The 11,649-nt window shown below is 31.7% G+C and overlaps 1 protein-coding gene across 1 annotated transcript; it reads left to right on the top strand.

The window, feature by feature from the left end:
• Positions 1-5,277: 5,277 nt before the first annotated feature.
• Positions 5,278-9,415, top strand: LOC139518773 (uncharacterized). The gene is made up of 2 exons (XM_071310328.1): positions 5,278-5,372; positions 7,868-9,415. Exon 2 carries the CDS (start codon positions 7,892-7,894, stop codon positions 9,344-9,346), a length of 1,455 nt encoding a protein of 484 aa, XP_071166429.1. The 5' UTR covers positions 5,278-5,372; positions 7,868-7,891; the 3' UTR covers positions 9,347-9,415.
• The last annotated feature ends 2,234 nt before the right edge of the window (positions 9,416-11,649 follow it).

The following is an 11,649-nucleotide window of genomic DNA, read 5'->3' as shown; positions in this document are numbered from 1 at the left end:
CCAAATATGAAAAAATAAGATTAGGTATGACCAAAATTTACATTTGGAAGATTGAAGTAACAATTTAAAGTATTTAAAAGCAATAATTTAACTTAAAAATCCAATTACAAACATTTTAACACTTGTTTCATAGATGACGGACCTGTTATCATGAAAACTTGTCTAGTATATTCTTTAAATAAAGAAACGCAAAGCGTTATGTAAAAATAAATGAATACCTTCATGCGGTCAGATTATTCGAGTGTTAAAATACTAGAAAAGTGCTTATTTACCACTTGTTCTACAACTTAACATGGGGAACACATCTAAAAAAAACACTCCGTCAAAGGGAGGTAATCCATTTTTTCATATGATTTTATACATTATGAGAAGAAATATGTGTAAAACGTGATGTAAATGGGGAGAATATTCATGCCTTTCATTGATATCATAACTCTCAAGTGTAATTTCTATTGTTTCTTTCAATCTGGACACAAAACTGATTTTTAAAATATACTTCATGCTTCTCTCACTGTACACTGAGTGCATCCTGGATAGCCGCAGTTAAAGATAGAAATTTGTGTAAAAAACAGCTTTAAATGGTTCCAAAATCCTTCCTTTACATGAACATTTACAGGAAATGAGTTTTGTGATTATTGTGTGGCCTTGGACAAGTACAGTGAAAAAGTGCATATTTTCCTATAGGGGTAAATTCAGTAAAAAATGTCCCATTGACTTTAATGCTAATCTATGTGTGGAAATAAATTTATACCTGATTTACCTTTAAAAATTAAAATCTTTCATATATCATTCATGAAAGTACAAATGTAGCCCTATCTTTTGCAACAATAAAAACATAGGGTCATGCGGCATTTTTGGGCATTCACATGGCCTTGTTTACAAACAATGTAGATTCGCACTGAATTCCCATACAGACCCCCATTACTTTTCAACCCTGAAGGGAAAAAAATTAGTACATTCAGCATTTATTTTTTTATTTTTTTCAACTCTAGTTTTGATCCATCTACCAAAAAATATTTATTACAAACATTATCTGCCAATCAGAAGACCATATAACTTCAGTGTTATACAGAAAGCTCTCCCCTAAATGGGCGGTCCCTGATGACGTATATTTATTTACTGAATTTACCCCTATAATCATTATCAGGACATTGTCAGTTACATTTCCTACGGATACACCACTCTTAATTGAATCCAATGCTATCAATTAATTATTGGGAATATTCAAATCATAAGAAGACCATAACCAGTTTCGTTTTTCCCATATATATGAAATTAATAAAATAATTGAGATATAAACACTTACCTCTTTTTTAAAAGAAGCGGTAAAAGTATTTTACAAATCTGTCGGGAGAGGTTACGTAATTATCCGGAAAAATGTTATAGCAGATTTACTTCATTATTAATCATGATCAATCATGTACCATACAGTCACAAGAAAACGTAAGAAATTGTAATAATTACAAGAAAGTAAAAAAAAATTACAATGAAAGAATGTTATTCTTTTACTGCGTTTTTCAATCTGTTCTCTGTAAGCTAACCGTTAGAACAGATCTGTCAATTTTATGAACGGCTTGTCCTCCGATAACTGGAATTTCTTAAAGCAAATATGTTTAACACAGAGTTGATGTTCTTACCAAACATTTCAAATCTGGTGTTATATCAAGACTCTCCGCTTCTGGAATAGACTTAGTAAACAGCAGGAATTTTATAAATATGACACGGTACGTGCAGGTCTAGAAACTTGTTATAACACCGACAACTTTGGTTGTCGGGTTTTTAATCCTATGAAAACTTAGACACAAAAAGTAAGACAGGAACGCGTTAAGGAAGGAAGCTGACCTTCTGATATTAGTTATATTGGAAGGCTATACAGATTAATCCTTTATATGAAAAAGTGAAATACCAGTAACAAAAAACACCGATCTCCGAGGGAAATTCGAAACAGAAAGTTTGTATGACAGTCGCATAGAAAACCTTTTTTTGAAAACGGTGTGTCAGTGGCGGATCCAGAACTTTTCCTAAGGGGGGGGGGGGGGGGCGCTGACTGACCTAAAGGGGGGGGGGCACTCCAGTCATGCTTCAATGATTCCTAACAAACTAACAAATATGTAACAAAGAAACACAAAACGGCATAATAGACAAAGCACATAAGCAAAAGTGAAAGACTAGAATACAGAAATTACGTCTAGCGTATATACAAAATTTAGTCCTGGTATCTATGATGAGTTTATTTACCATAGAGCAATGAAGGGATATAAGTACAGAGCCACGTCATGTGAAAGAAACACAAAAAGGCATATAGACAAAGCACATTAGCAAAAATTAGAGCAAAAATTACAAAACTCTTCTATAGTACAATAACACAATGACGGGATGCACAAGTACATAGCCACGTCATATGTAACAAAAATGAAAGACAAGAATACAAACATTTTACCATTGCACATTAACGCAATGACGGAATGTATATTAAACTATAGAGTCACGTCAAATGGATATAGGACAAACACAAACTAAAGAGTTCAGGCGGAATGCAGGTTCATCTTCGTGGTTAGAGTACTAAACAGTGCGATAGGCATATCATTAATTTATATGTGCATACATTTGTGCGTGGTGGGAAAAAGGAATAAGGACGATAACAAATGTGTAGAAACAACTTCTCCGGATCGAAGGAACAAAAATGTTTTTTTTTCCGTTTTGTTTTTTGACCAGTGTTTGTTTTCTCTTAATCAATTAATAAATTCAGATTTTATGTTATTAAAAATTGCTGTTAAAAAAATTTGGAATTTTTTAAAATTAAGGATTGTATCTCCTTCACACCAAGCTCTGATTACTTGTCCGGCTTTGTCTAAACCTTTTTAGTCTCTTAATTATAGCTCTTCATATTAATAATAAGTTTTGGATTTTCAAATATTTTGTTATTATGACTATTGAATAGCGGTAAGCTACTGTTGCTTTAGACTTTAGAACATAAAGAAATACAATTTATGAGAGATATCCATACTTATTTGGATGTTCAAATTGCTCCTCGGAAAATATACAAAATGAGTAAGTGTAAAGATTAAACCCTACCGTTCATGATGGTGAATTTGACTATATTTGGTTACAAATTCGGTTCACTTTCTCATGAACCAGATTTTAGTAGAAATTTTGACAAAAAGTTTATTAAGTCCAATAATGCACGGATTTGAAATTTATACCATTTATATCCATTAAATATTTAAGCAGAATACTCAGATAATAACCAGACAAAGGAAACTTGATCTGATATTTTCATTTCATTGATTTTTCAAATTCTCTTGCAATTGTTGCACATGCTGACACTATTGACAAAGAGTGCTAGAAAAAATATTACCAATCACATCAAGTGGATTTTCTTTCGTAGGCTGGCAAACCATGTTTATTGTCTTTTCAGTTTCCGATGTCCCAAAACTGAATGCGATGAACTGAAATTTAAATCAATTCAAAGGTTTTCATATTTTTTTGTGTGCATAACAAGGGGAAATCTCTTATTGTTCTCTATAAAACACTAACAGAGCATGTTAAACCGTATTCATTTCCCCAAAATTCTCTTTTGTTTAAATGTTCAAAAATTTAAACACATCGTTACAACAAAACATTTGCAGTAACACATATCTCTTGTATTAAAAGTGCTATAGCTAATTCTTTTAGCCATTATTGTGGAAAAATAATATTATTAACATTTAAAGATAAATGTCAGGTTTTGAGTCTTACTGTATGGTACACAAACAACACAACATGTAGGTATTTCTTTAAAATATGTAAATATTTTATACACATACTAATGTTTCTGTGAGTTATTGTAAGAATAAATAGAGTTACAGACACACACAAAACACGAAATTATAAAAGCCAATTTGACAATGTCATCTTTCAATTGCCTACTGTGGTTTGTGAATTTAAATTTCCGTGTTCTTGAGACTTAATTCCAGTTCATTCCAATATTTTGTTAACAATTTGAAATAACAAATAGAATAGTAGTAACATTATATCCAAAGGCTGCAAAATGTAACAGCTTTAATTTTAACACAAATATACAGTACTGAAGACAATAAGAATCAAAACAAAATGTTTCGTCATACCAATATAAAGTACAATTTAATATGTCTATATAATCAACTAATGATCTAATGGTTGATCATACACCCGAAATATAAACTGTATTCGATCTGACATCACTGGTTTTGGTTTGTATATTCAAAATATTATTTTTTAGTTCAGTTATATAACATTATTATGTTTTCCTCTTTCCTCTTTCCTTTTTTACATGATTTGAACATATACAATTTTGACCCTTTGAATCAAACAACGACCAAGACAAAGGATATCGAATTCAAAGTAGGAAATAATAATCATTTCAGATCACTTCAGCGCACCGAATTTGTTAATATTGAATTACCAAACGGTGCCCTAAATTTTTCAAAAACAGTAAAGTTGTATCCCAAAATGTTTGTATTAAATCATAAATTAGGAAAAAGGACGGAAAATGATGAATACAAGAACAGCTAACTGAGATATACAATTACCGCAAAATGGGATATATATGTAAGTCTTTAATTAAAGATATGTCTTCTAGATATGTGTTCTTCGAGCTTTGGTTCTGTGGCTGCAATCATCGTATTATACACTGGCATTATAGTAGCGTATTTGAATATACATATTTGTCGCAAGGGATATGACATTATCATGTTATGCGCAACTTGAGCTTGTGTTTAAAATTCTAATCTTGGTATCTATAATGAATGTATTTATGAACTATTTTTTTTTATATCTAATTCATATGCGTTCTTTTCTCTGTGCCAGTATCGAGAAAGTAAAATGATAACCCAAAGATGTAATATCATTACAAATAAGTATGTGAATGGCTCAAGTTAGAATATCACCAGTGACAATTTACGTTCATATTTAAAAAAATAAAGTTTTATAATGGGGTATTTGAAAGTATTTATCAATTTTGTTCATTACTTGAGTCACGGAGCAGTTTAAATTTAAAACCTGTGGTACTAATATTGTACATTTGTTAAATGCGACATATTCATTCTAGATTTTTATGATAAACTTAAAAAATTTAAAGGTAAATGCAGAAGTCTATTCAATACTTCAAATACATTCAATACTGCACAATTTCACATTATGTGTTCCGTATTTAAATGTTAAAAATTAAGTAAGTGAATATTCTAGCAATGCATATAATTTACTTTATTGTTAATGTCGAAACTAGGTGAGAGCAATTACTATATGTCTACACACACTCTTTAAACAAGGACGTGTCTATGCAACACACTCATATTGATACGAATATACGTCTATAAATTGCAGAATTCAAGCTTCCTTTCTTTTCAATTCAGGTAAGCAAATCTAAAATACTTACCAATTCCGGTAAGCAAATATAAAAATATTGTACTTTATCTAGTTATAATATACAAAGTTCAGGTGAATGCAGTGGTAGATATATTTATATTTACTGCGGATACTTTTAAGCAAATCTTTGTAAGTACAGAATAAATTGTTGTACACATAGTCGTAGAATTTCTTGAACTAACTTAAATGTTAATTATTAACAAACGTGTTAAAACTTAGTTAATGTTTCGTTGACAAGGTAAAAAGTAATTTAACAAAAATACCAAAAACTCCAAGAAAAATTCAAAATGGAAAGCCCCTTATCAAATGACAAAATCAAAAGCTCAAACACATCAAACGAATAGGAATCAACTGCCATATTGTTGGGTCAGGCCTGTTAGCATCGTCTAATCGTTTGAAATGAAGTTCAGAATATCCAACGTACGATATTGTTCCGACCTATGGTCTGTACATTCGTCAATATGTTTAAGATTTGTCGACTTTACCATATACGATGGTTATTTGTGATAACATTTAAAAAGATACGTCAGAAATTTTCGACAGTAGTTGTTGATTTTATATGGCAAATTCAACTTTCCCTATACTTGAAAATGGATTCCCTTGAATTTGGATTTATAAAAGTACGTTTCGATGGAGAAAAAGTTCCCGTACATTCATTTCAATTTTGATGAGAATCTTTTAATCGCCTATACAAAAGAATTACATTTAATGAAATCGTAATCTAAAGGGGGAATTGATAGCTACAAAGAAAATTATAAATCAAGGAAGTTCATAGTATTCGAGGAGACTGGCATTTTATAAGCATTTTGAATGAATCAATTCCGCAAATTGGTATATATAAAACTGTTACTTAGTAATAGTTAACAACACATGATAATGATACAGGATAAAGGATAGCGGAAAGTGATATTATTATTATTTTTATACTGAAATTTGACCGTCTTATAAATAATATGTGAAAACCGTGATAAACAGGAACGAATAGTATGCAAACAAGTTGAGCATTTGATGACCTATATTTTGACAAATTTGTCAAAGGGCATGAATTAGCTATTTATTTTGTGTGTTCTTATTGGATTTACCAATCTTCTATTTGATGTTTTATTTTACAAATCACAAGCCTATAGTAGCCATCACTCTAATTTGTGCCTACAAGTAGAATCATAGATTTTTATAAATCATTCGAAATACCATAGGAATTTCCTGTCCTTCCTTTCTTTGATCTATTAGGTTCAGATTTCGGATATAATTATACTCTGCTTATCAATCAAAAGAGGGGCAAACACATTTGCTATAAATGCATTTTTCAATTTGCGGAGAATCAACTGGTATCGTTTAAGTCGTGTTTATTTTTCTAATGCTTAATTACAGTGAACATTGATAAAGTTTTTTTTACCATGATTGTCGTATTGGACTTTTTATAACTGTAACATTAAAACAATAATAATTTGAAGAGAAATATATAAATATACGTTCTGGTGGAAAGCGGAAATAAACAGTATCAAATAGAGGAAAGTTTATTTACTATATTATTATTTAATGATTTTTAGCACCCGGAACATTTACATCCTATTTTATTACTTAACGAAAACGGCGATGTATTGTCGTATCAATCGGGTTTCAAACCATGAAAATGATAAGGGTTGGTTGTACAGTGAGAAATCGAAAGAGGACTCCGATAAGGGGATCAACATTTGCATAAATATTAAAAATCTTAATAGAAAAGGAAAGATATTGGTTATCCATCCATGACACAAAATCAGTACATGCACAAAAAAACCCACATAAAAGCAAAGGAACAATTCTCAATTATGAAATGAGAGTCGACTCTGATTTGGACGTCAATCTGAAACTGGATGTAGCGTACAATATATATTTTGATTTACTATGAGTTAGATGTTCCAAAACGAAAATGAGTTTCTCGTGCCTTATCGTTACTTGCGTGAATATTACGGATAAAAGGGGGGACATTACTTTAGGTAAACTATAAGAGGTGCACCTAGTTAGTTTTTGAAAAAAAGTAAGATCACAAAAATACTGAACTCAAATGGCAAAACCAAAGCCATATTTGAGTTAGAAGTGTGTGTGTGTGTGTGTGTGTGGTTTTTTTTTTATATAATAATCTGAATATCTTTTTTTTTTTTTTTTTTATCAAAATCTATAATTATCGCCTAGATTCTATATGATGATTTGAAGTCACAAACTACTGTGATGTCAATACGTAAGGTTCGTCAATACATTTTCAGCACGATGAATATTCATTATGTATATCAAAATACTTTTATTATGCATTAAACCATTTAGAACCACAACTCTTACAAATATACGTTATAAGGTTATATTAATTCATAAATTTAAAAACAATCAATGTTCAGGTTTGAGCGTACCAGATGAAGGTAAACACAGAAAGGACGCACAGAATTTATAGAGATTTTAATTAAATTTTTCAAAAGGAAAAAAAAATTGTTTTCTTATCTTTCAGAAGACACATTTCTTGGATACTGACATGTCTAACCGTCCCAATACATTTGACAAATACTTTAGAACTGTGATGAAGGAAGTAAAAATAAATGCAAGTGACAATGATACAGACGAAATTAGACACTCAACAACGGATCTGATTAGGAAAATTTGGAATAAAGCTTTGAGTAAGAATGAAAAGTTCGAACTATCTGAAGTTATACCAGTAGGTAGTATGGAGGAAGGCAGTCGATTGTTTTCAGCCGACGAATTCGATTTCATGATGATTCTCAAAATGAACGATTTTCCCATTGACAAAATAGTTATAAAGGAGGGCTGCAGACCAGGATTTGTACGACTCCTACTGGAAGACCCCAATGTTAGATTGAATGAGTGTTTTAAAAACAATCAGCTCCATTCTTGGGAATTTCGAAAACATTTACTGTCACAATTGCAGAAAGTAGGTGACTTTTCAGAAACATCTGGGAATTTAAGGCAAATCAAACGGGATCTGACTGATATGGGCCTGCGAACACAGGTTCAACACGCTCTGCTTCAAATACTAGGTGAACATGAAATTGAAGCTTGGAACGTGTTGTTTAAATGGCACAACACAGAAATTAGTGTAGATACTATGCCAGCTATAGAAATTACAAGAGAGCAAATTGAACTCTTTGAGGGAGTCCGTGGAAGTCCTTTATTTCATGATGATAAGCATAAGGATCGCGCGTTTGTAGTTAATCAAACATGCTACTTAGTGCCAAAAGGCTGTCAGAAAGATGACGATGATGAGGGTTGTGGATGTTGGCTGATAGATTTTGCTCCTGCTGAAGTTGCCATCTTAAAGAAAATGGATAAAATCCACAAAGACTGTCAAAAATTCCTCAAGTATCTTTTTAAATATTATCACAAGTTACCATCGTATATGGTAAAGTCGGCAGTTCTTAAACATATTGATGAATGTACAGATCATAGGTCGGAACAATCTTGTACGTTGGATATTCTGAACGTCATTTCAAAAAGATTAGACGATGCTAACATGCCTGATCCCTTCCTGAGAAACCTGAATGTGTTTGGTTGGAAAGAAGCCGGTCATTTAAGGTCTCAATCACCAACAGATACCGCTATTATTTTTGAAAATCATAGTAGATTTGTTTATCTGCTTCTACAGACAATTTGCAAGATGACCCAGGAAAACATTGCAATTGACGAACATTGTGTATCACAGGACATATTTGAGCTCCGTGAAATCAGAGCAATCGAATACTTTGTACCCTTGAATCCATTACCACCACAGCTTGACATTTTTATGGACAAAATCAGATCGGCAGTACAAGAATTCATAGCACAAAAGAAATGGTCAACCATTGCAGAACTAAGAATTTTAACTAAACCATATTTAAATGGGTTGAAATGGGACCCTATTGAAGATTTCAAAAAACTGCAACTAGAAAGTGTGGTTGTCTATCCACAGTTAAAGGGACTTATCCAGTATGTATAAATGCATGTATGATTTTTTTGTTTTAAATTTATTTTTCTATATTTGTTCTTTTTAAGTAACTCGGTACAAAGGCAATAACATTTTATCTCAACTTTTTTTATAGTTTTAATATTCCAAATCCACAAAAGAAAAGATGTTTCTATATCTTGCACTGTTTATGAGTTTTAATGACAATTTGTTTGGTAAACGAATGCATGTGATTGACCGATATAAGATAAGGACACGTAGAAAGTGTCCTGTGGCCAATCAGTAGAAGCATTTTATAGCTGTATGACCACTGAAAATTATGAACAAAGACGAGAGGTAGTTATTTCTTGAAAAAAGATAATGAATTTACATAAAAATACATTTATATAGTAAAGCTGGCAGGCGGAAAACACAAAAAAATATTTAGAGCTATAGATGAGAATAAAATATCAATAAGAATAAGATTTATTACCAGGTTTTTATTATCATGAGCAACATGACCGGTGTCACATGCTTACCATTGGAGAAATATGATACCACCCTTACTTTTGGTGGGGTTCGTATTGATTAGTATTTATTTTTCTTAAGAAATGGTCAACTATTTCAGAGAAACGTATCTTGACTAAACCATATCTTAAAAAACTACCATGGATTCCTATTGAAGATTTCAGAGAAGATCAATTGAAACGTGCGGAATTGGATCCAGATTTAGTGTATCTAAATGTAGTATGTCTTAGTTCTATGGTGTTTTTTTGTTATTTTCCTACCCCTTATACATGTAGGTGTGGGCCTGGTCGAGGATTATTCTTAAATGACATTGTACATGCTGTAGGCCCCCCGTAAATCCATCTCGTTTTCACAATAACTACAGTATATAATGACATTATATTTGATCTATTGTTTAAAAGATATAATGTGTGAGTACGTAAAGAATATTAGCCGATAACAGTCCAATCTGTAAAATATTGAACAATATTTTCGGCTCTCCCTTGACACCATTTGCGAGTATAGTCTTGAGGAAACGATGGTAGTGCGTCGGAAGGGGACGATAAATGGATGATCCATGTTAAGAGAGAGCCATATCTCTTGCACGTTACAGACACCCTTGAAGATTTCCAAAAAAACAGGCTAATGTCGCTACAAGACGTCACTCGCACCGGCAAAGTGGAAAAGGATTAATATAAGTTGCAAAACTTGTTACCCAATCCACTATAAATAAATATGTTTAAATTCAATTAAAGGCTTATATATTATTCAAAACATTGTTCAACACGTCAAAAAAAAAGATGAAAAAAGAAAACAAATACAAACTTTTGTTAAGAATTACTTTCATCGAGTGTATAACTTGTTTTTGGGTAAACCTTATTTACATTTACATTATCTTACATGATGGCCTCTTTAAACAGTAGACAAAAATAAAGTAAAGTTGAATACTTGCTACATATATATGTATGTGTATCATGAGTTTTGCGTGCGCTAGGAATGCTTTATATATTTTTTTCGTAAATACCTTCACATGCGTTTTGTGTCTTAAAATGGATAGATATATTCTTAATGCAAACAATCGATGAAACTGATGTCATAATAAAAAATTGAGTTGTTTCAAACTTTCAATTAAAATCAAATTTAGTGTGGACTACAAAGAGGATATGGTAGTAGCTTTTTATAATATGGAAAGTTATGTATATATCTTTTTTAAATGTAGTAGTCCTCTCCTATTACTCCCTTATTTCTTCTGGGGTTTGATTCTCATTTCTTTTGTCCAAAAATACTTTGTAACACATTAATTTTGACATTAAATTATGTCAATGTCAATATTTGTATGACGTCGCAGTGACATCCTTTTGTTTTAAAGTGCCGAAATTATAATGAATAGTTCAGTTATCAGTACATTTAATACTAGGTCTACATTGACTACCAATAATGGTCGTAAATTGATAGTTATCTCGTTTTAAATCACACCATATGTCCTTATTTTGATATTGGCTGAAGACAGTAATTTGGTTAAAACAAAAATCTCAATAATCGATCACCATAATGAATATCCTATTTCTTTTGAACTTATTATATAAGTTTTACATTGAATGATTGGAGCTCTTGAGAAGAGAACAAGCTGAGACATGCACATACAATGATAGTTTAAACATATTTATTTATAGTGGATTGGGAAACAAGTTTTGCAACTTATATTAATTCATTTCCACTATGCGGTTGCGAGTGCTGCCTTGCAGCGTAATTAGCCTGCTCTTTATCGAAAACTGCAAGGGTGTCTTTTACGTGAAAGAGATATTGCTCTCTCTTAACACAGGTCAGCCATTTATCGTCCCCTTCCGATG

The sequence above is a fragment of the Mytilus edulis genome, chromosome 4, assembly GCF_963676685.1.
Source record: "Mytilus edulis chromosome 4, xbMytEdul2.2, whole genome shotgun sequence".
Taxonomy (NCBI): Eukaryota; Metazoa; Mollusca; class Bivalvia; order Mytilida; family Mytilidae; genus Mytilus; species Mytilus edulis.
This window is presented reverse-complemented; position numbering and strand designations above follow the sequence as displayed.